Raw genomic sequence first — 23,562 nt, 5'->3', positions numbered from 1 at the left:
GACCCCGGCCCGACCCCGGCCGGCCCCGCCCGCCCGGCCCCGGGGAGGGATGCGGCGGCGCGGCGCCCAGGATGCCCCGCAGCCCCGGGACGCGCCTCAAACCCGCCAAGTACATCCCGGTGGCCACGGCCGCCGCGCTACTGGTCGGTTCCAGCACCCTGTTCTTCGTGTTCACGTGAGTCCCCCGCGTCACCGGGGGGCACAGGCGGCCACAGCCGGGCCAGAAGGGGCAGGGGCGAGTACAGCGGGGGATGCAGCTTGGCAGGCCTGGGGGGACAAGGCCTGCAGGCGGAGCAGGGCAGGGGCCAGGGGCCGGGAGGGCTGGGCACGAGGGGGCTGGCACCAGGGCTGTGGGTGATGTGAGCCCCCCACCTGGGCTGAGACAAAAACAGTGAGTGTGATTGTACTGGGCCACCAGGGACAGGTGAGTGCTCTGTGTGGGGACACTAGTGCCTGGCGGGCACCTCAGGAACCTGCCAGGCCCTGGGTGTCAGTTGCTGGGCCCAAATAGGAGACTGTGTGCAGTGGCCGCCCAGGGTGTGGCTGCAGCCCTCCCCTCCCCACAGGCTGCACGAGGGGGAATGTGGGCTGCTGAGAGCCACCAAGCTCCTCCAGCAAGGAGCTGAGGGCGGCTCTTGGGTCCCCTCCTGGCTGTCCAGCCCAGGGCCAGAGCCAAGTGGTTCCCGCGTAGGTGTGGCCTGGCCAGGCTGCCACGTGCCTGCCCCAAAGCCACCCTTGATGCTGGCCTGGCCGTGCCCTCCACCCTCCCTTGACCTTCTCAGGAAGGCTTGGGGTTGCAGCTGGAGGGCCCAGGCCAGGCCACACCCAGGGACACCGGCCATGTTGGGCACTGGGACCCTTGAGGCAGAGGGCAGGCAGGGCCCTGGGCAGAACTTCTTCACCTGAGATGGTATGGCTCACGAGTAAGCCTGCTGACAACACCATGGCTGTGGGGCACCACCCCCCCCAGGGCTCCCTCAGGTGCAGGGAGGGATGGGGGTTCCAGATTTCAGCCATGCAGACCTGGGATCATCCGCTTCCACAAGTCGCATGCTGAGACGGGCCCAGGTGACTAGAGCAACCACCGCCCAAGCCNAGGGCTCCCTCAGGTGCAGGGAGGGATGGGGGTTCCAGATTTCAGCCATGCAGATCTGGGATCATCCGCTTCCACAAGTCGCATGCTGAGACGGGCCCAGGTGACTAGAGCAACCACCGCCCAAGCCTTCCTGGGAACCTGAGGTGTCACAAATGGCCACAGCCCGTGGGGCCTCTGTTCTGAGGCAGGACAGCCCCTGAGTGTGAATGAGCCTGGAGCAGGGGTGAACAGGAGCCGGCCTGGCACCATTCACCATAGCAAGAGTGAGGGTGGCAGCTGTGAGGATGGCGAGTCTGCATTGGGTGCCTGTGGAGGCGCAAGAGCTCCCTACCTGGAGGCCGGGGCTGGGTGGGCGCCACAGGCTGCCAAGAGCGTGTTTAAAAAAGGCCTGTGTGGACGGGCTTATTTCTGGCTTTGGCAAGCAGGCGTGTTCTTGTTACTCAGATGCTGCTGGCTGTGGGGCAGAGAGGAGAGGGGCAGGTGGGCAGCGAGTTCAGGGTCTTCTGGAGGGGTGGGGCCTAGCCCAGTCCTGGCCCTGGGGTCCCCCACACCCAGCCTCAGGTGTGCTTCGTGATAGCAGGGCCTCCTTGCTGATCCTGGTGCCTCACTCCCGAAGTGCGATTCAGTGTTTTTCCTCCCTGACATTAAAAGTAATACATGTTCTCTTTCAAGAACTTATGAAATGCAGGGAAATAAATCTTTAAAGAAATCGAAATCAGCCCTACTCCAGAGATCCTGCCTGTCTCCCTCTCCTCTCCTCCTAGGCTCACCTGAGCCCCGCTGTAGCGTGCTTGTCATAAGCCCTTGCTGTGATTTCAGAGGGCCCTTACATGGCCATCCTATGAACTTGACCATCCCAAGATGTGGGCACTGAGGCTCCGACACCCTGCCAAGTTCTTCCCTCCTCAGTTTTCAGAGCTGGGGTTCTGGGTTCAGGAACACCAGCCCAGTGAGGGGCAGGGTTCCCTCAGGGCACTGCAGTCCTTTGCCTGTGTCCTGCCTTGTGTGTGACCCTCTCTGCCTGAGATAATGTGGCATGTGCCTCTGCAGGAAGATGGGGGTGCAGGGGCACCAGCTGGGGGCCAGGCGCAGTCAGGTAGCCAAGGGAGCCTTAATGACTCTTAGGACAGGGTTCCCCTGAGCCCCTGAGGCCACATTCCCCGGGCCAAAAGGCCACTGGGGACCCTGGCCCACCTTAACCCTGGCTCCACCGGGGTCCTCCAAAGCAACTGGGCTCCTGAAAAGGGGTTCTATGGGGTGAACCATGCCTACCGACACCACTCACAGTGTGCCGAATTCCAGGCAAGCAGGGGTTCCAGTGGTCCCCTCCTTGGGATAGGCCTCTGGTCACCCGAGCACCCACACTTTTACCCTTTTTCTGGGTCCAGGCCTGCTGCAGACTTAGACATGTAGTGAGGAGGGAGCAGCCCACTCCTCTGTCTTCTCTACCGTGCCCTTGGGGCCCCCACGGGGTTCTCTCTTCTCTGTCTTTACCCCTTGAACTTCACTGGATGCTGCGTGGCCCCAGGCCTCCTCTCTACTCAGTAAACACGGGTTGCCCCCTTTGGGGCAGGTCCATGCAGGCAGCAGCTCCTGACATCATGCAGGGTGGGGAGCCAGGAGCCTAAAAGACCAAGGACCCCTCCCGCGGCCCAGCTGAGGGTGACGTGTTACCAGGAGAGGCTGCAGTGTGGGAAGGATCACCAGAGGACAGGACATCTCCCTTGCAGAATGGGGAGCACCCTAAAGGGCAGGTTCCCACAGGCCCTTCTCCTCCAGGAAGCCTTCCTGGGTTCCTGGTATAGTTGTGTCCCTTTGGGCCCCAGAAGCCCTTCACACTGTGGCTCAGTGCCAGGCTGGGTCAGGTGCTGAGTGGGTTTCCAAGAGCCCCAGGCCAGGTCTCCGCCTCAGCCCCTTCCTCCTCCCAGAGCACTTTGGCAGAATGACAGGGAACCAGGAGACATCAGAAAGCTAGGACTGCTTTTGGATTACCAATACCTGGCGCCAGGCTGGGCCTTCTGTCCAGGACCAGGGGGCCGACTTCTGGGATGTCACAGAGGATTCTGTCCCCAGGATGGGCCTGACCCCTCCCCATGCCCTCCCCATGCCCCGGCAGGCTAGAAGGCCCAGCATAGGACAGTGGAAGGGCAGTCCCAGATGGACAGAGCCCCTGGTGGGGGCCACACAGGAAAGAAGGAATCTTGGGGTGAGCCCCCAACCAGGCCTCACTGCCTGTGGCCTAGGGTATCTTTGGCCGCCTGAGCCTCAGTTTCCCCATCTGCTCAGGTGTCTGCAGGGATCGGATGGGTGCAGGAGGACAGAGGCCCTGCCTAGCCTGACCAGGGCAGAGTGGCCACAGACCCTCTGGTCGCAGGTGCCCCCATGTGTGAGCATCGCTCTTAAACACAGTGTTAATGAAGGACCCGATTTAAATGAAAACGTCTGAGTTAAAATTTTCCATTCCACATTTAGCTGTGGCGTGCATACTGGCCCTGCAGAACCCCCCACCCCCACTGGGTGGTGTCTCCCTGCTGGGCTAGGCAGACTTGGGGCCTCAATCTGGGTGGGGTCCATGGCAGTGGCGTATGGCCCTAACACTCAGGAGGCGGGGGCTGGATAGGGAGGAGGGCTTCCAGCCTCAGAGCTGGGCCGCCTCCCACCCAGGCCCACCCTGTCCCCGCAGCCTGGCTGCAGCCAGCAAGGGGTGGCCAGCCCTTGCCTGGAGCATGCCGTCCTCTGGGTGGGAATGGAGCGTTGTCCATGTGGGCAGAGGGGCCCTCCTGGAGCCTGGGACAGACTCCAGGTGGACTGAGCAGTACAGCCTGCCTGGCCTTGCCCGCAGAGCTTGCACGTCCTCACGTGTCCTCGTGCTCGCCTGGTCCATGGGGGGCATAGAGACCATGGAGAGGGGGTTGGTTTGAGGAAGGGCATGTCTGTATCTGTGTGTGTTCGTATGTGCATATGAGTGTGTTTGTACGTGAACGGGGGCGTAGGTGTGCCTGTGTGGCCGTGTGTGTATGTGTGCGCCAGCGTGTGCGTGAGCGGGCAGATCTGTTCTCACATTTATGCACGTGTGCCTTGCTTTTCAGCACACGTTGGTGTGTGCTCATGTACATATGCCTTTTGAATGTGGTTGTGTATGCACGTGTGTCTGTGTATATGCATATCCAGGCATGTGTTCACACGTGTGTGCCCTAGAGCATATTTGCATCTGTGTGTGCATTGCACATGTGTGTGTGCATGTGTCCCTGAATGCTCATGGGGACACGTGTCTGTGCGTGTGCCTGCTGGCTCTGGCCAGGGAGCTGGTCCTCATGAGGCATGACCCAGGCTTGGACCCTCCTTCTGGCATGGCCTGGGCATAAAGGCCCCCTGAAGAAGGATGAGGGGGGCAGGAATGCATGGGAGGGCCTGATCCTAGGTCTGAGTCAAGCCTGGGGGCCTGGTGATAGTGGGTGGAGGGGCCAGTGGCTCAGGTCCTTGTTAGAGACCTGCCCTCCCAACAGCCGCAAGCCTGCCTGACACCAGTTAAGGCCCCAGCCCACCCTCCCCGGTATGTGTGGCCCAGGCGTGCAGGGGGGTGGTGCCCATAGTGGACAGAGGCCAGGTGCCCACCACCTCAGTGCAGATGTTGCCCTTCCCAAACATGGCCCTGTTGCTGTGCCGGTGTTGCCCCCCACCCAGCCCTAGGCATCTCATTCAGGGCAGCTGTCCAGCCCATGCAGCCTGGTGGGGGCCATCATTGAAGCTCAGGGAGGACAAAGCAGTACAGGCCACCTGGGCCAGGGGAGACTCCGGTCAGTGGGGGTGTGGGGGCTGCCCGTGGGATTCAATCCCTGCCTGCCTGCATAATAGTTTGAATCCCAGACCAGACGCAGACTCACCCCGTGGTCTTGGTATGTGACAAGCCGTCCTATACCTGTTCCGTGTCTGTAAAATAAGGAAACAGAAGCACGCCCTCCCTGAAGCTGGAGGGGTGGATTTTGTGGTCCACCGCACAGGGCAGGTGGGCGACAGACTTAGTACCCACTGGCAAAACCTAGACAGCAGGGATGGATGCTCTGAGCATCCCTCCACCCCACGCATGTCCTCTTGCCGGCAGCGCCCACCCGCTGCACTCCGTGTGTGCATGTCTGCCAGCCTCAGTGCACCTCAGGACCTCTGGGCTCCCTCCTTTCCTGGGGCAGGCTGGCTGCCCTGGCACGGACGGCGCAGGTGCACAAGAGCCCGCCTTTGCCTTTAATGCTCTGCTGTCATTGTCTTGGACTTCGTGATCCTTTTTAAACACCAGGCCCGCATTTTCATTTTGTACAGATTACATAGCCAGTCCGTCCCCGAAGGTGCCATGGGGAGCTGGCTTTCACCACCCGAGTGGGGCCCTCAGTCCCCCACTTCTCTCTGGCTCCTGGTTCTCTTGAGCTGACGGCTCCCACTTGCCGGGAGAGCCCGTCCCCACTGGCCTTTTGGCTTCTGCTTCCACCCCGCCTTGCCAGGCAGACCATGCTTCATGGGCCCACTGTCACCTTGCTGAACGGGATCAGATCAGAGACCACAACAGACATTGAGCACCATCTATATGCCACGCTTTAGCATGCAGGGATGGGGGATGTGGAAGGCATGTACTGGTGGGCACTCTGGGCCGCCTGGGCAGGGGGCGGTGGAGGAAGGCCCTCCTTGCAGAGGGAACCTGTGTCCTCAGGCAGTGCGTCCACCTCCACAGCAGGCCCCGGAGAAGAGGAACGGGTAACTTGCGGCTCCTGGCCCGCGGAGCCTGCTGCCGTGGGAAGTGGAATCTTTAAATAGCCTCTCGCTTTCCACTAAAAATAGCGAAGTTCTGCTGCCATGGAGGTGGTTGCTGGGGTGGCGGGGCTGGCTCCTGGCCAAGCCAGGCGTGGGCACACCAGTGCGGCCGGCGTGCGCTGCGGTGCTGGGCAGGGCCGTGGGCGCTGCTCACCCTGCTGGAGGCCACGATACCCTGCTCTCTTGGTCCGGGCTCTTGTGGGGGATCCCCCTGGCCCTCCAGTTCCACAGAGGGGCTGGGTATGGGGAGGGGAACAACCCCGCAGGTGCCCCCACTTGTCAAAGCAGCTAGGAGCCATGGGAGAGATCAGGAGCCTGAGGCCAGAGGAACTTTGTGGGAGCCAAGTGGATGGACCCAGGGACCCGCTGCAGGGTCGGGGCAGGGGGCCGTAGGTTATGTGCCCTGCGCATCTCTGCAGAGAGGGTTCTGGTCAGGTCCCAAGAGGGCTGAAGAGGATGCTGTCTGTGCCAGAGCACCCACTGGGGAGGTGTGGGACACTTGCGGGGTGCCAGGAATATGGAAAGGCTTCCGGGAAGGGGGTGCAGCCTTGGAGCCATGGGCGTGGGTGTAGTGAGAGATGGAGAGTGGCTGAGAGGGGGGTCTCATGCTTTTCTAGAGTCTCCAGGTGTTCTGCATTGTCATGTGGATAGTAAGGTGACAAACTAAAAAGAAGGGGCTGCCTGGATGCAATGTGCCCAGTGGCCCAGACCTTGAGACTGCACCCCTCAGGGAAAAACAGGGGTGCCACACCCCATGCATTTACTGACTGAGAATTGGAGCTCCCCATGTCCCAGATTTTCCCTGGCAAAGGGGCCCTGCTGGGCTGGGGACAGGTCTGGGTGAGGACTGGGGCTGGCCTCTGTCTGTCATAGCACACCGGCAGAGTGGGCTCGTTTCTCATCCTGGACTCCTGCCTCCAGTCTGCCACCCCTCTTAAAAGTGGGAGGCCCACAGGCCTCTCTGAGCTTCAGTTTCTTCAACTGTGAGTTCAGTTCCTAATAGGCACCCGGAGGGTTGCTGGGGTCAGTGTTGGTGTGCAGGCAGCCGCAGGCCGTGCTCAAGACGCCCAGCCCCAATGGTTGAGTAGAGAAGCAGCAGGCTGATGTGCGGGGGTCTCCCTGACTGCCACGCTGAGCACTGATGGCGGCCTTCGATGGCCCAGCCTGCCTACGTGTGGCCACGCCTAATTCATCTGTCCCTACGTCCCATCCCCACCCGTCTGCTGCACCCTCAGACCCAGCTCTGCCCTGCTGTCCAACGCAGGTGCCCATGGTTGACTCGAGCTGTGTCCCCAGCTGTTCCTGTCTACAATGGCATCATCTTCCTCTTTGTCCTGGCCAACTTCAGCATGGCCACCTTCATGGACCCTGGCGTCTTCCCCCGAGGTAGGACCCTGTGCTGGGGCACGTGATCTGCTCCCTTTCACTAGAGTGTGAGTGGCTGACACAAGAGAGCCTTTCGGGGTGGGTCCTGGTGGGTGGGCTGGCAGAGATCCGGGAAGGACTCTCCTGCCAGGGAAGTCACTTTCCTGCCACCTTCCCCTGGCCCTGGCTCACAGCGGATGAGGACGAGGATAAGGAGGACGACTTCCGGGCCCCGCTGTACAAGAATGTGGATGTGCGGGGCATCCAGGTCCGTATGAAGTGGTGCGCAACCTGCCACTTCTACCGCCCACCTCGCTGCTCCCACTGCAGCGTCTGCGACAACTGCGTAGAGGTGACCGTCCCGCCACCCCGTCTGCCCCCATGCCCATGTCCCTCCCCTCCCACCCACCTTGTGCCCTGACTCACTGCTCCTGCCCAGGACTTTGACCACCACTGCCCCTGGGTCAACAACTGCATTGGGCGTCGCAATTACCGATACTTCTTCCTGTTCCTGCTGTCACTCAGCGCACACATGGTGGGTGTCGTCGCCTTTGGCCTGGTCTATGTGCTGAACCACGCTGAGGGGCTGGGAGCTGCCCACACCACCATCACGTATCCTTGGCTTGACCACAAAGACAGTGTGGGCTGGGGGCACTTTTCACAGGGGAAACTGAGGCTCAGGGGGATGGGGTGACTGCTTGGGAGTCCCCAGAGTGCGGGTGGCCATCCCTGGTTGGGTGGCAGTGGGAGTGGCTTGTCCACAGGCACCTTCTCCGGGTTTTTGCCTATGGCCATTGGCCTTAACAGGCCAGCATGGCCGTCATGTGTGTGGCTGGCCTCTTCTTCATCCCTGTCATCGGCCTCACTGGCTTCCACGTGGTGCTGGTCACTCGGGGGCGTACCACCAATGAACAGGTGCTGACCCTAGGAGGGCCCATGCAGTGGTGGGGATGAGGGGTCCCCTATGGGTCGAGAGGGCCCGGGCTATGGCAGGACTGTGTGGGGGTGGTGTCAGGGAAAGGCTGCCGGAGCCGTCAGCTGAGGTCGCCTGCACAGCTTCCGTAGCAGGAGGATCTGGCCCTGGAGACCCTGGGTAGGACGTGGAGTGTGGGGCCGCACCTTTGCAGCCCCCCTGCTCACTCCCACCTGTGGACACTGCAGCCACCGGTAACTCAGGGCCCAGAAATTCTACAGCTTCCTGCAGGGACCGTCAGGGTGAATGGGTGGGGGGCGCCCATGGGCTGACCCTGCCCACTCTGCCTCTGAGGAACCCCAGCTGTCCCTGCCTGTCCCCCTGTCCGCCTTGGCCTGGACCTTGGGTGGCCAGGCTGGCTGAGGGGTCCCATGTCCACAGGTGACGGGGAAGTTCCGTGGGGGCGTGAACCCCTTCACCCGAGGCTGCTATGGGAATGTGGAGCACGTGCTGTGCAGCCCTCTGGCACCCCGGTGAGGCCTGGAGGGGGTGTCAAGGGGCCTCTGCCGGGTTTGGGGTGGGCAGGTGTGGACCCTCAGCCTGGTCAACCTCTGCCTCTGGCAGGTGTGGCCAGGCTTGCCTTTGGTGAGTATTCAGGCCGGGTCACCCTGGCCATTGACCCCTCTGCCCCTGGTGCAGGTACGTGGTGGAGCCTCCCCGGCTGCCGCTGGCTGCTCGCCTGAAGCCACCCTTCCTTCGGCCCGAGCTCCTGGAGCGAGCTGCCCCACTCAAGGTCAAGCTTAGTGACAACGGGCTGAAGGCTGGCCTGGGCCGCAGCAAGGTGGGGGCCCTGGGGTCAGGTAGGGGATGGGGTAAAGGGCAGACCCTTGAAGGCAGGAGGCAGCTATGTTGGAGGGGGCCTAGAAGTGGAAGGGGGAGGAACTGGGTAGATTCTGGAGAATGGTCTAGGGCCCAGGGCCCAGGGCCCAGGGAGGAGTCCCCAGTTATGCCCCACCCCTGGCCCACCCCCTACCCACCACTGACCACACCCCCTCCCAGTCCAAGGGCAGTCTGGACCGGCTGGATGAGAAGCCGCTGGACCTGGGGCCGCCACTGCCCCCCAAGGCGGAGGCCGGCACGTTCGGAGGTGACCTGCAGACCCCACGCCCGAGCAGTGCTGGTGAGGTGGGGGTGGCCAGACAGAGGGAGGGACATGGACTGACCCCAGCCTGACCGTGGTCCATCTCCCCAGAGAGCGCCCTGTCGGCGCAGAGGACCAGTCCCCCGACACCTGCCATGTACAAGTTCCGGCCTGCCTTTCCCTCGGGTCCCAAGGCGCCCTTCTGTGGGCCTGGTGAGCAGGTGAGGAGGCCTGGCCCCACCCCAGGAAGCCCTGCTCTAACCCTCCTGGAGACCCTGCCCCCAGAGACTTCACCCCAGAGGTCCCACGCTTAGAGGACTCACCCCAGGAAGCCCTGTCCCTCGGGCCTTAGGGTCATAGAGAGCCTTGTGGGCGCCAGCAGGACCTCACCCTGTGGGCATCCCAGCTAGGCATGAAGGAAGGGCTGGCACAGGCAGTCCTGGCTGGCCCCTTCTCCTTGGCTGGCATTGCCCGCTGGCCTGGTAGGCGGCTGCCCCCAGGAGCAGTGTGTGCCAGGATGCCTGGAATTCCACTATTAGTCACTCTGTAAGGCCCACGGGAAGGCTTCAGAAGAATTTGAGATTGTTTAAGAAAGCTCATTTATTTTTTCTCAGTTGTGTAAGTACTCTACCATCACTGTGGAGCAGTTGGCAACCCTGGACAGCCTGAGGAATGATCCAGAACACTGAGCATTCCCAGGCTGCCCACCCTCTTTCACGGCCATCCGAGAGGCGAGCCTGTGACTGGGCCAGTATGCCTGGACCGGTCGCCTCCCCTCAGGACTGATGCCCTGATGCCCTGCTCGCCCCTGTGTCTCTGGACCCTCTGGGCTGGGCAGGGAGTCTGGGCCTTCTCGGCCAGCATGCCATGGTCCTGCCCCAGGAGGGGTGTCGATCAGCCCTTCTTGGGAATGGGGGGCTTTAGCTGCCCTTGCCTGCCTCATCTTCCTGGGATTGTCCTGGATCCCACAAGGATTCTAGCAAGTACCCTGAGGCCACATTTGTCCTTACCAATACCCTCTCTGGGTTTTGAGGCTCTGCAGTCTTGTCCCCAGCCCATGCCTGTGCCCTCATGCCTCGGTTCACGGAGACTCAGAGAGGCCCCTCCTCCCCGTTGCTGTGGCTGCCCCTGGCCCCTCCGCAGGAGGTCCTGCCCCGTGTGGGCTCTGAGGGTCCTGCCCTGGGTAGCAGCAGCCAGCTCTGCTCCTAAGGGGCTGCAACTGCAATCCTCAGCCGTGAGGTGCCCACAAGAGGGCTCTGGGTCTCTGTGTGGTTGTTACATGTCCTCGAGGTCCAGCTCCTGAGGCTATCCCCACGGCCCCCTCCTCTTCTGTGGGAAGTAGCAGCAGAAGTGTGCCCAGCCTTCCCTGGGGAGGCAGCGTCTGGGTGCTCTGTTCTGCCCTGTCCCGCTTCCTTCTGTGGTGGGCAAGGAAGAGGTGGTTAGGGGGTGGAGAGCTTCCAGGAACAGCTTGTCGGTTATACATGTCACCAAGATTGTAGCCTCTGTGGGGGCACAGAGCATGGTGGCCGGGCAGTGGTAGACGTGTGCCCTCTCTTCCCACAGGTCCCTGGCCCTGACTCCCTGACACTGGGGGAGGACAGCATCCACAGCCTGGACTTTGCATCAGAGCCCAGCTTGGACCTCCCTGACTACACATCCGGAGGCTTGCATGCAGCCTACCCGCCGTCCCCGCCACTCAGCGCTGCTGACACCTTTTCGGGGGCCTTGCGCTCCCTGAGCCTCAAGGCAGCAAGCCGGAGGGGTGGGGAGCACGTGGCCCTGCAGCCTCTGCGCTCTGAGGGCGGGCCCCCCACGCCCCACCGCAGCATCTTTGCCCCTCACGCGCTGCCCAACCGCAATGGCAGCCTGTCCTATGACAGTCTGCTTAACCCCGGCTCTCCCAGTGGCCACACGTGCCCAGCCCACCCCTCTGCCGGCGTGGCCAGCTACCGCTCGCCGTACCTGCACCCGGGGGCGGTGAGTGACCCGCCACGGCCCCCGCCCCGTAGCTTCAGCCCGGTGCTGGGCCCCCGGCCGCGGGAGCCCTCACCTGTGCGCTACGACAACCTGTCCAGGACCATCATGGCCTCCATCCAGGAGCGCAAGGACAGAGAGGAGCGGGAACGGCTGCTGCGCTCTCAGGCCGACTCGCTTTTCGGTGACTCGGGCGTCTATGATGCGCCCAGCTCCTACAGCCTGCAGCAGGCCAGCGTGCTGTCCGAGGGCCCCCGCGGGCCTGCTCTGCGCTACGGCTCCAGGGATGACCTGGTGGCGGGGCCCGGCTTCGGTGGCGCCCGCAACCCCGCGCTGCAGACCTCACTGTCCTCGCTGTCCAGCGCCGTGAGCCGGGCACCGCGGACCTCCTCCTCCTCCCTGCAGGCCGACCTGGCCAACAACAATGCCCCTGGGCCTCGGCCCGGCAGCGGCTCGCACAGGTCCCCAGTGCGCCAGGGTCCCCCCTCCCCACCCAGCACGCCCCGCTCACCCTCCTATGCAGGCCCCAAAGCTGTCGCCTTCATCCACACGGACCTCCCGGAGTCGCCACCCTCGCTGGCCGTGCAGAGGTGGGTCCTGGGGGGCAGGGGGCTTCCCAGCACAGGTCACGTGCCCGGCTGCCTGTGGGGCCTCTTGGCCGAGCGTGCGGGTGTTGCCTGGGAAGCCAATGGCTGCCTACGGGGGTGGGCCTCACCCTCCTTGGAGGCTGCTGGCCAGACTGTGAGGGTAGCCCGGCTCCAGGGACGCCCTGACACGTCTGAGGACAGCGGGACAGGAGGATCTGCCCCTTGAGCCCAGGGCTGCACATTCTCTTGCAGCTGGTGCAACCGAGTGTAGGGGGGACCCTGGGGCTTCTTCCCCTGGGGACGGTGTTGGTCCTGGAGCCTGTGTCTGGGAGACATCATCCCACAGCAGAACATGCTGCCCTGGGTGCTCATAGCCCCAGGAAGTAAGGGCTTCCTTGCTCAGAGATGGGGAAACTGAGGCCCAGAGGGGCAGGCTGGTTCCAGGCCCCCAGCAGGTGGGTAATAGGCAGCTGGACTGGCTGGCTCACAGGGTCAGGTCCAAGTATATGAGCTGAGCACCTGGGCTGTGCTGGGTCCCACAGTGGGGGTGTGGGTATCGTCAGGGCATCACCTCTGCCGCCTTGAGCATGGGCTCAGTCAGCAAGGAGGCCCCTGTTGTGGATGCAACTGGCCCAGTGGCCGGCAGCCGCACAGGGAGGTGGGATGGCAGCCAGAGGGAGGTGCTCCCATCCTCACGAGCGTCTGGGCAGCGGTGTCAGAGATGCTATTGGTCAGTACTGAGCAGGCTGGAGGGCAGATTAACAGCCTCTCATTTTCCTAGGAGGGAGCAGGGAAGGGGCCACAGAGTCACCACTGGGCTCCCCAGCTTGGGGCATGAGGACAGTGCAGGGCCTGGGGGCTTGGCCAGTGTCCATCTGGCCTCCCTGTGCCAGTGGGAGGGACCAAGGGATCTGGGAGGGGGATGATGGCCATTCTGACATCTGTCTGTCCTGTGACAATGTAGCCCTCCCTCGGCAGGCTGTGCACCCCCACTCATTTTCTGGGTGGGACCTTTCGAGCTCAGGGGCAGGGGCCACCCCGGGGTTTGTCTGTGTCTGCGTCATCTGTCCTGTTGCCTCTGCCGTCCTCTGTCATGCCGTGGTCCCGCGTTCACTGTGTGTGTGCGTGTATGTGCTTGTTTTGATGCAGGGACCACCCTCAGCTGAAGACCCCCCCAAGTAAGCTTAACGGGCAGTCCCCGGGCCTGGCCCGCCTGGGGCCTGCCACTGGCCCCCCAGGGCCCTCCGCCAGCCCTGCCCGGCACACGCTCGTTAAGAAGGTGTCCGGCGTGGGTGGGACCACGTACGAGATCTCAGTGTGAGGACTGACTGCCATCCATCCACCGTGGAGCCCCGGGGACCGGGACCCCCAGCGGCTGCCCTCCTCTCCCGACTTCTCTGCCCCGGGAGACAAGGAGGCCCAGGCCCGATGTGGACATGTCAGCGGAAGAGACCACGCCTCCACAAGCCTGTCCCTCTTCCTCCACCTGTCCATCCACCCATCTGCTCAGCAGGGCGCGGCTGGGCCAAGGGCCACCAGGCTGCAGGATCTGTGTCGGTGTCCCTGCTCCCACAGGCGGGGGTGGCGAGGGGGTGTGGACTACATCTGCACCCACTGCACCCGTGCCCCTGAGGTGGTCCCCAGGCTGGTCCCCACCTACCCGCCTCACAGACGGGTCACTGTGGCCCAGAGATGGACAGAGAGGCCTGGGTCCCTGGCTGTACTGGACCGAGGTCCCACCACCTGACTGCTCCTAACTCATTGCCTTTCAGGGACCCGCTGGAAGCTTGTAGCTTGGCCAGGCCAGTTCTTCTTTGGGGAGTCCGGCCCCGGCCTACAGGCACCCAGCTCTGGGATTGCTCTGGGTTCTGACAGACAGGTGGACGATGAAAAGACAGACAGCCAGCTGTGGGTGGGGTCTTGGCTCCATGTGTCCTGTCTCACCCAGCTGGTGGGTGCGTCCCCGTGTCTGTGCGCTGAGCTGCCATGCCACGTCCCATGTGTTAACGCTCGGGCCCCCGCTGCCCCCACTGCCGGGAAACTCGCTTTCATTGAAGCCTTAACCTCTGCTTTATGCTCTTGTGGGAGGCGACTGGGGGGCAGATGGGAGCAGGCATGGGCCGGACGCTGCCACGGGGCACCCGTGAGACCAGGAGTCCTCTCCCTGCCAAACTGGAGATTCCCTACCCCAAGGCATGCCAAGTCCAGGCCCTGTAGGAGCCTCGGCGCCCTCGTGGGAAGCACATGGGGGAGGGGGTCAGAGCTCTGCCTGGCGCCAGGGACCCGAGAGTAAGCACACGGCAGCGTCCGCTTGCGTTGTGTCTGTTTTATGTTTTTATATCTACATCTATATATCTATAATTTTATTAAAAAAAGAAAAAGAGTCATTTCGATCCTTTCCTTGAGCAAGGCTAGGGCTGTTGCTGCAATGCGGGGGCTCCGGGGGCGGGAAGCAGAGTGGGTCAGGCTCTGGTGTTGGCCAGAGATACGGGCATTCTTCGTGGGTGTTTCCACTGACTTAAGCTGAGTTGGAAGCTTGGGAGGTGGGGGCTGGCTGGTGGGTCTTTGGCTGACGAGCACAAGGTTCCTGTGGGTCGGCGTCATCCCTGGTGGTAACAGGTTATTTGGAGAAAGGTTGGGATTGCAGCCGCCCCAGGAACCCCTGGGAATCCAAGAGCTTTTAGGGGAGGTGGGAGTTGGGGGTGCAAATGGAGCCACCCATTGTCTGAGAGCCCCGTGGGGGCCGTTGCCGCATCCTGCGGCTACACTCACTGGAACTCACCCTCTTGGCAACCTGAGCCTCCCCTACCCCCCACCTCCCATTGCCAAATGTGGGGGGTGGGGGCATTGGGAATCCGTGGCTCTTTAGGGCTGAGATAGCCAGGGCAAAGACTGGGCATTCTGGGGCAGGGGCTGGCCCAATGTGGGAGGATAGCTGGGCCTCGGACCCTGCACTGGGCAGCTCTGCCCCATGCTGACCTCCACCTTTCTGCTTCTCTCTCATGGGACGCTGCGGCCCCCAGGGGGCGGATCGGCACCTGCAGCCGTGGATGGGGCCGGCGTGGCCAGCCCAGGGTGCCCCCCGGCCTGCACCTATGCCACCTTGGCCTCCCTGAGGACCGCCCACCGCTGCGGGCCCCCTGGAGCCCGGCCGCTGGGGTACCCCCGCGAGGGGCTATGTGCCGCCTGCACTCAGCCGCCTCCAGCCTTTTCCCCAGTCTCTCGGGGCCTGAGCGGGACACCAAGTAGGCAGCTCTGGGGCCCGAGAGGACAGGCCAGGAAGCCAGGCAGCCACAGACCCTGGGCCGGGGGCTGGGGGTCCTCTCTCCACCAGCTGCACCTTGACTGACTCCCAGCCCCCCGGGGCTTGTGACCCTGTGCCCACCCACCTCAGGAAGTCCCCACCTGCTGCAGGGGGTCCCACTCCCCAGGCAGGGGCCCTGGAGCTGCTGGGACCAGCACCCCGACCTCCCCGCCTGACCGAGCACTTTAGACGCCACTTCCTCCCCAGGGAGCCCAGGCCTCTGTGGGTTGCGCTGGGGTGGGGGTCTCAGGTTGCCCCTGCAGGTCACTGCACTCCCTCCTCCCCATACCCAGCACATGAACAGATGCCTTAACCTCTTGGAGCCGCCAGCCTGGTGAGCCATCCGGGCCCTGCCAGGGCGGGGAGGAGACCCTGCCAGTCCAGTGTGTTCCTGCTGACTGCTCTACCCAGCCCCGCCAGGCAGTCTTCACTCTTTCATTCCGAGATGTGGTACCTGGGGGAGCTCAGAGGGCCCCGCTGCCCATTGCCCTGCAGTCCCTGCCAGACAGCCAGGGCCTGGACACCCCCAGGGGCAGGGCAGGGCTCTGGCCAGCCTTTTTCCTGCCTGGGCGGTGCCTCTAATTCTCCCACTTGGGGATGAGCAAGCCACAAAGCTATTCTCTATTGTTCTAAAAGGTATTTCCCCCACCCCAATTTAATGCCCTAAATAAAATTTTTGGTGTTTACCTCCACAGCTCTGTCCACCAACATGGTCCCCCTGTCCTCCGAGCCTTGGGGCAGTGCCAGGAGGCTGGACTGGACAGGGATCCTAGGTTGGGGAGGGAACAGGAGTGGGAGGTGGGGGGGTGGTGGCCGGGTAAAGTGTAGGGAGGGTGGGGTGGTGGGCCGGATAGGGGCAGAGGGTTACGTCAGGGGTATGAAGTCAGTGGGTCAGCGGATTCAGGGCTGGGAACCTGATCCCTGAGGCCTGCTGATGGCGCCCAGCCCCAGGGATGAGGCCAGAGGACCCCAGGGATAAGGCCAGAGGGCCCCCGGTCCTGGCTCTCAGTGGAAACCCTCCTGCAACACCCTCCACTCAGAGCCCTCCCTGGGGGCCTGGGGCGGGCTGGGGGCTTCCTGTGGAGGGGCTGCCGCCCAGCAGGCAGGTGGGGCACGGGCGCTAAGGCAGGGACACTACCCTGAGGAAGCCTCAGTGTGAGATTGACCTCAGAAGGCAGCAAAACCTCCTGCCCGCCCCCCCCACCCCGTTTCCATGGAAACAAGCTCACACGCCCCGTGTGTGTCACGACTATATGTCCAGCAGCAGGCCCAGCCCTCAGGACAGACCCCGCCTCCACCCTTCTCCGCAGCTCCTGGCGGGGACGGTGCGCGGCAGTGCCATGGGCAGGGGCTGGCGCGGCCGCTGGGCACCTGGGGCAGCGCTGGCTGCCTGGCCTCCTCCTCGCTGGGGCCGCTGGGCCTCCGGCCTAGAAGGGCAGGAAGTCATCCACCTCCAGGCGCAGGAATGGGCCCAGCAGGGTCCGGAGCTTCCAGACAGCGGCGCGGCTCAGCAGGGGAGGCACCAGCCCCTCGAAGGGCGCGGGGTCCACCACGTACACGTAGGCAGCGGTGCAGGCCAGCAGGGCGCCCAGCAGCAGCCTCAGGGCCAGCAGCCTGCGGGCGGCGGCGGTCAGGGGGCGGGGGTGCCCTCGGGGACGGAGCCAGGGGACTGGGCTTTGCCCGTGCACTCACGCAGCCACTTACCAGAGCTGGCCTTTGAGGCCCTCGGAACATCCCAGCTGCGGCCTTGCCTTCTGCAGGGGAGGGGCCGGGTCAGAGTCTGCCCCCCTGGGAGGGGGGACCCTTTGCTGAGAGTTCTTACCCCTCACGCCCTCACCCAGGACAGGCACCTGCAGCCATGTCTCAGGGATAACCAGTCACCTGGCTCTCGATGGGGCTCCCGCCCTGAGGCCTCCTCCATTGAAGCCCACGTTCCCTCCCTGAGAGGGCCTCCAGGCTGAGGCCAGACTGGGAAAGGGTGTGGGGTGGGGGACTCACTGCTATGCATGCCATCTGCTGCTCCTTCCTGGCCTGGGTGCGGCACTGGGCGCGGTCCCTGGATGGGGTGGGGGGGCTGCATGGTCAGGGCCATGTATGCCCCCCACCCCCAGCCTGCACCACCCCCTTGGTCTGGTGCAGTGGAACTGGGGAAAGGTCAGGGTCTGATCCACCCCATCCTGGCCGGGACACCTGCCCCTTTCCCAGTTCAGCCAGGCCCCCCAGGCCCCTGACCCTGCACATCACCCCAGAATCTCCAGCTGAATGTCCTCCATCTGGTCTAGTACTCCCCGGATGTCCTTCTTGAGGTTCTGGGGGGCAGAGGAGGTAAAACAGGTCCTCTAACCCTGACTACTCTGCCGTATGCCCCTGCTTCTCAATGCTTCTCTGACCCCGCACCCTCTGCCGACTCCCTGCTCCTGTCAGCCTCGGGTGTCATGCTCTGGGGACCTACCAGGAGCCCAGTAGCCTGGTTGTTCAGGGCCATGTGTACCTCGGCCACTCCGTCCCACACCTGGAGGGAGAGGAGAGGCTGGGTCACGCTCCAAGGAGCAGGACCCACGGATGTGTCCCACCAGGTGGGTCCCCCAGCGGCCCTCCCACCCCAGCCAGCCGGGCACCTCGGTAATGGCCATCTTCTTCCTCTCAAAGGACAGTCGGATCTGCTGTAGCTCATTCTGGGGAGGGGCACAGTGTGGGCGCAGGCAGGGCCAACGATGTCAGCTCCTTCCTCCTCTGGCCATCGAGGACTGCTGCATGGAGAACCGCCCTCCTCCCCCCCACCCCGGTCTGGCTCCCGGGGACCCACCTGAGACTGCTGCACAAAGGATTCCTCCCCCCGGCACAGCTCCCGCCGCAGCAGCTGCAAGGGCGCCCTGTCCTCCAGGGGCCGGGTATTGGCCTGCTCGGGGGGCTGTGGAAGAGCCCTCGGGTCAGCCCCAAGGCTGTGGGCAGCATCTGTGGTCATGGACTGCCTGAGAGTGGGGGTGGGGCTGTGCTGCATGGAGTCACAGGGTCATTCCTGGCAGGTGCCCTCTGTCCTGCTGTGGCCGGGCGTCTGCCATGCACTTACCCAGGCCAGGGCCGTACAGCTCGAGTGCTCCGTGCACAGGGGCAGGAACTGCTGCCCTGGCCCCAGGAGGGCCCCCAGCTGCTCCCGCAGATCCTGATTCTGTCTTTTCTGAGGGGTTGGGGGAGGGAGGCAGAGAGATGGGGCTGCTTGTCATAGCTGCTTCTTGGGCAGGAGACAGGCAGCAGGGGCTAGGGCCGAAGTTTCGGCTCTGCAAACAGCTGCAAGTCCATTGCACAGATGGGCTCTGGGCCTGGGCAGGCCCCACAGCCTCTGTGGGCTCTTCACTCACCAGATTCTGGTTTTCCTGCTCCAGCTGGAGGAAGGACTGCTCTGCAGGGTCCAGGGGCACACTCTGGAGCGGGGAGGGGGCTGCCCGGGGCAAGGCTGGGGTTCCTGACCCCGTCGGCAGGGGTGGGCATGGGCAGGGTCTGGGCCCTGAGCTGGGGGATCCCCCCTGCCTGGGTGCCCCTTGCTCTCGTCCTGAGTGCAGGGGCCAGCCCCACCCCAGCCTTGCCTCCACTTGTCCTTGTCTCGCCCCCGCTGGGTCTCTCGGTCTCTGTCGCTGCATCTCGCCCTCTTCACTTGCAATGTAGTTCCCAGGTACCTCACCCCCGACCCTGGGCCCCCCGCCCCCTGCCCCCGGAGGTTGGAAAGGCCTGGCAGACTCTATGGAGTGAGTGGAGCTGAGAGGCACCAGGTAGGGCCACCTTACAAAGCCCTGGCAGGGTGGATCCAGGCATCCTCCGTGGCTGCTCGAAGCTGAAGGCTGGGGGCACTGGGGGTGGGAGTGGCCACAGGGGCCCAGGGTTTTGGGCCCCTCCATTCCTCCCTATAACCCCTTCCTAACCCCAGGTCCAGGCTCTAGCCTGGCCCGACCTGCCACCCTCTTATTGAGGGCCCTCTAGGTGTCATGGCTCACAGGTCTGCCTCAAGAGTGCCTGTCACAAAGGCCTGGGCACAGCCAGGGAGGTCACAATGGGCTGGGGTGGTGGCCAGAGCCAGGGCTGGGGGGGCCCCTCCCACCAGGCCCCTGCTCCTGAAGTGCCCTTCTCTTGCTCCCTCCCACCCCGTGCCTCTTCCCCACCCCAGCTCCCCCACCTGCATGAGTTATTTTCTGAAAATGTGAAACAGATAATGCAGATGTAAGGTTAAAACAAAATAAAATGCCAGACGTGGTATCCAGTGTGGTCCTCCCACGTCAGTGCCCAACACCCACCACCCACAAGCCTGGTGGTTAACCTCGTTCTGAGGTTCGGCTGCACACTGTACGCAGCTGGGTGGCACACGCCCCCACCTCCTTTCCGCACGGAAGAGCTTATCCCACAGCCTGGATTTTCTACCTAACCGATCTTTGGGATTCTATTTTTTAAAAATCATTTATTGAACGTTTGCTTTAATAGTTCTCCAAGGACGATTATCATCCTCTTTATAGGTGGGGACACTGAGGCACAAAGACACTGAGTCACGTGCCCAAGGTCACACCACTGTTAAATGATGGAACCGATACAAGATCGCTCTTCAGTGTTTCAGAGGTCTTTTTTTTTTTTTTTAATTCCAGTGTAGCTCACATACAGTGTTATGTTAGTTTCGGGTGTACGGTGTGGTGGTTCAACACTTCTAAGTGTGCCCTTAATCCCCTTCACCTAGTTCACCCATCCCCCAACCCACCTCCCTCTGGTCACCATCTCTTTGTTCTCTGTAGTTAAGAGGTTTTTTTTTTTTTTTTTTTTTTTTTTTTTTGTTTTTTTTTTTTTTTTTTTTTTTTTTTTTTTTTTTGGTTTCTCTCTTGTTTTCTGTTCATTTGTTTTGTTTCTTAAATTCCATGTATGGGTGAAATCAAAGGGCATTTGCCTTTCTCCGACTGGCTTATTTCACTTAGCATTATACCCTTTAGCTCCATCCATGTTGTTGCAAATGGCAAGATTTCACTTTTTTATGCCTGAAGTGATATTCTGTTGTATATACACACCACATCTTTATCCTTTCATCTGTCGATGGACAACTGGGCTGCTTCCCTATGTTGGCTATTGTAAATAACACTGCAATAAACATAGGGGTGCACGTATCTTTTAGAATTGGTGTTTTTGTATTCTTTGGGTAAATACTCAGTAGTGGAATTACTGGATCATAGGGCAGCTCTGTTTTTAACTTTTTGAGGAACCTCCATACTGTTTTCCACAGTGGCTGCCCCAGTGTGCATTCCCACCAACAATGCACAAGGGTTCCTTTTCCTTTTTTGTTTTTGTTTTTTTTAAGAGATTTTATTTATTTATTTATTAGAGAGAGAGAAGGAGCAGGAGCAGGGGCAGAGGGAGAGGGCGAAGCAGACTCCATGCTGAGCAGGGAGCCTGATGTGGGACTTGATCCCAGGACCCCAGGATCATGACTTGAGCTGAAGGCAGATGCTTAACCAACTGAGCCACCCTGGAGCCCCATGAGGGTTCCTTTTCCTCCACACCTTGCCAACACCTGCTCTTCCTTGTGTTGTTGGTCAGCCGTTCTGACAGGCATGAGGTGATGTCTCCTGGTGGTTTTGATGTGCGTGTCCCTGATACTGAGTGATATCCGGCATCCTTTCATGTGTCTGGTGGCCCTCCGTATGTCTTCTTTGGAGAAATGTCTGCTCATGGCTTCTGCCCATGTTTAAATCGGATTATTTGGTTTTGAGGTGTTGAGTTTTATGAGTTCTTTATATATTTTGGATGTAAACCCTTCATTGGAGATGTCATTTGAAAATATCTTCTTCGATTCAGTGGGTCATCTTTTAGCTTTGTTGGCTATGTCCTTCGCTGTGCAGAAGCTTTTTACTTTGATGTAGTCCCAACAGTTCGTTTTTGCTTTTGTTTCCCTTGCCTCAGGAGACCCATCTAGAAAAATATTGCTATGGCCAATGTCAGAGAACTTACCACCTGTGCTCTCTTCTGGGATTTTTATTGTTTTGGGTCTCACATTTAAATCCTTAATCGATTTTGAGTTGATTTTAACTATGTTGAATCTGAGTAACAAAGTGGTCCAGTTTCCTTCTTTTGCCTGTGGCTGTCCAGTTTTCCCAACACTATTTGCTAAAGAGACCGCCTTTTTCCCATTGAATATTCTTGCCTGCTTTGTCCAAGATTAATTGACCATATAACCATGGGTTTATTTCTGGGTTTTCTGTTCTGTTCCATTGATCTGTGTCTATTTTTGTGCCAGGACCATACTGTTTCCATTACCGTAGGCTTGTAGTAAATCTTGAAATCTGAGATTGTGGTGCTTCCTGTTGTATTCTTCTTTCTCAAGATTGCTTTGGCTATTCAGGGTCTTTTGTGGTTCCATGCAAATTTAGGATTATTTGTTCTAGTTCTGTGACAGAGGTCTTTTTAAAGACTGCTGAGAACACATCTGTAGCTGGAGCCAGGGTCAGGCCCCTGGTCAGTTTCTCCTCCCTTGTTTCCAACAGTCCATGATGCAGCCTGTGCTACCGCAGCTCCCCCCTCCCCCACTGCCCCTGGATGTCCTGGGACCACGTCTTCCTCTTCCTCAGTGCCCTCCCTTGTTCTGTGGAAGCCCATCCTCAAGTCACACTCTCAGAAAGGTGGACTCAAGTCCTTGCCACAAATCCCTTTTCTCCTAGTGCCCTTGCCCCTCTGCAATGTGACTTTGCCCCCCTCACATCTAGAGACAGGGTCCCTCTCTTCATCCTAGACTTTGGATGAACCTTGCGCATCACTTGGGCATGTGTGCTGGGCCTTGACCTCTCCCTCTTGCTGCCCTGTAGACCCTCTGCCATTGGGGAATCATGGCCTTGCTATCAGATGACAGGTCATGAGGAAGGAGGTTTTTGACACTGACAAGCCCAGTGTGCCCCTCAGAACATGGTTCCCAGGGACAAGCCAAGTTACCAAGCCCCAGGCTACGTCATGATTGTTTTAGTCACTAAGTTTTGTAGCGGCCTAGAACATGGGAATAATGAGACACCTCACAGGTCTCCAGAAAGCACCTCACTCTGACCTCAGGCTTTTCAGATGTGGGGCCGGGGAGAGAATCAGCTCAGAGGGTGTTTTCCGTGGGAATTTGAGGAGGGCCTCAAGGTCCTCAGTGCTGCTGCTAGCAGGCCAGGCACAGCTGCCCATCTTTTGAATGTCAGAAATCATGTTTTAAATTTCCAAGACATCATTATTGTTCTTTGGAATTCCCCTGTTCTTTTTCTAAACATCCCGCTCTGTTTTAGGGATACAGTGGGCTTAGAAGGGAGGGAAAACTTTGCTTCCTATATTTTCCTTCTTTGTGGCTTTTTTTTTTTTCCTTTTTGGTCTTGGGACCTCCTATTAGACAGTGGCTTTCTTTTTATTCTACTCCTCTGTATCAGGGAGGCAGGAAAGAGCTGATTGCCACGTTTCTCTCCCCATTAACTTTAAGTGCTACTGGAGCACCCTGCTGTCAGGCCCCGGGAAGGAGGCCCTCCTGTCTCTGAGCAAACACCTATGCACTGCATTTCTGTGGTCTAGAATAGGGGACGGCATGGGGAGTCCCCGGGTCACCTGCTGTCCTGCCATCGTGATCAGTAGAGCACTGTTTGCCTCGCCTCCGTGTTGGATGGACACCCCAAGCTGTCCCCTAGCAAGCCCCGTGTTTCTGCCTGTCTCCACCCAGGCTGTTCCACGAAGCCAGGCCCCGCTTCTTGTCTGAAGAAGTTGGTCAAAATCCCTTGTGTGCAGATGTCTTCCTCCTGTCCTCTTTGTCATGTGGGGCGGATAGACTGCAGGAGCCACTGGTGGGTGGCTCGCTAACAGAGGAGGCGGTGTGCGCAGTCCGCAGGCCGAAGCAGGCTGGACATGTGTGGCCCCGGCCCCAGGAGGCCCCTCTGAGTTTCTAGGGTGGGGGTGCCGTCTGTGCGGCCTGTAACTACAGGTGGTACCTGGGGATGAGTCAGGAAGGATGCTCCTGGAGCCCGGCTCAGGCACCAGCTGCCCTTTGGAGCTGCTCCCCCAAACTGCCAGGCAAGTGGGGGGGGAGTCTGCTCAGCCACCAGAGGGAGGAAGGAGCCCCCATCCTAGAATTCCTCTCTGGAATCTCATGGGTATCAGGATGTGCTCGGTTCAGAGTACCCTTCAGGGGGCAACTCAAGTTGAGGGCCCAGGAAGGCTTCTTGGAGGACCTGTGAGGTGACGCAGCCATGGGGAAGGAGTCCAGGCGAAGGCCCCCCTGCCCTCCCCCGGCCGCTGTGGGGGAGGGGAAGGGTGGGGGGAGCAGGTAGGAGCTGCATCCTGCCCTCAGGGTCCCTCAGCCTGCCAGGTGCCAGGACGTGCTCAGGAATGTCAAGTGGGGGAGAG

The 23,562-nt window shown here is 60.9% G+C and overlaps 2 protein-coding genes across 12 annotated transcripts; one reads left to right on the top strand and one right to left on the bottom strand.

Moving 5' to 3' along the window:
• Positions 1-8: 8 nt before the first annotated feature.
• On the top strand, positions 9-15,872 carry ZDHHC8 (zinc finger DHHC-type palmitoyltransferase 8). 5 transcript variants are annotated; one of them, XM_034642598.1, is made up of 11 exons: positions 10-175; positions 7,161-7,282; positions 7,456-7,613; positions 7,701-7,873; positions 8,074-8,176; positions 8,616-8,707; positions 8,874-9,015; positions 9,234-9,321; positions 9,427-9,536; positions 10,879-11,879; positions 14,900-15,872. In XM_034642598.1, exons 1-11 carry the CDS (start codon positions 72-74, stop codon positions 15,123-15,125), a joined length of 2,319 nt encoding a protein of 772 aa, XP_034498489.1. In that variant the 5' UTR covers positions 10-71; the 3' UTR covers positions 15,126-15,872. The 5 variants fall into 5 exon arrangements, with proteins under 5 accessions (XP_034498491.1, XP_034498492.1, XP_034498489.1 ...); XM_034642597.1 differs by having other exon boundaries at positions 9,234-9,354; XM_034642599.1 differs by lacking the exon at positions 14,900-15,872 and adding an exon at positions 13,026-14,257 and having other exon boundaries at positions 11-175; positions 9,234-9,354.
• On the bottom strand, positions 14,119-19,275 carry CCDC188 (coiled-coil domain containing 188). 7 transcript variants are annotated; one of them, XM_019801131.2, is made up of 9 exons: positions 18,540-19,275; positions 18,251-18,358; positions 17,987-18,091; positions 17,799-17,855; positions 17,633-17,692; positions 17,179-17,236; positions 16,885-16,934; positions 15,868-15,949; positions 14,119-14,482 (listed from the first exon to the last, which is right to left on the bottom strand). In XM_019801131.2, exons 1-9 carry the CDS (start codon positions 19,071-19,073, stop codon positions 14,232-14,234), a joined length of 1,305 nt encoding a protein of 434 aa, XP_019656690.2. In that variant the 5' UTR covers positions 19,074-19,275; the 3' UTR covers positions 14,119-14,231. The 7 variants fall into 7 exon arrangements, with proteins under 7 accessions (XP_019656690.2, XP_019656691.2, XP_034498493.1 ...); XM_034642605.1 differs by lacking the exon at positions 15,868-15,949 and adding an exon at positions 17,425-17,489 and having other exon boundaries at positions 14,258-14,482; XM_011226705.3 differs by lacking the exons at positions 14,119-14,482; positions 15,868-15,949 and adding exons at positions 16,517-16,794; positions 17,425-17,489.
• Between the last annotated feature and the right edge of the window lie 4,287 nt (positions 19,276-23,562).

This window comes from Ailuropoda melanoleuca, chromosome 14, assembly GCF_002007445.2.
Source record: "Ailuropoda melanoleuca isolate Jingjing chromosome 14, ASM200744v2, whole genome shotgun sequence".
Lineage (NCBI taxonomy): Eukaryota > Metazoa > Chordata > Mammalia > Carnivora > Ursidae > Ailuropoda > Ailuropoda melanoleuca.
Note: the sequence above shows the minus strand (reverse complement) of the source record. Positions and strands in the feature narration are given on the sequence as shown.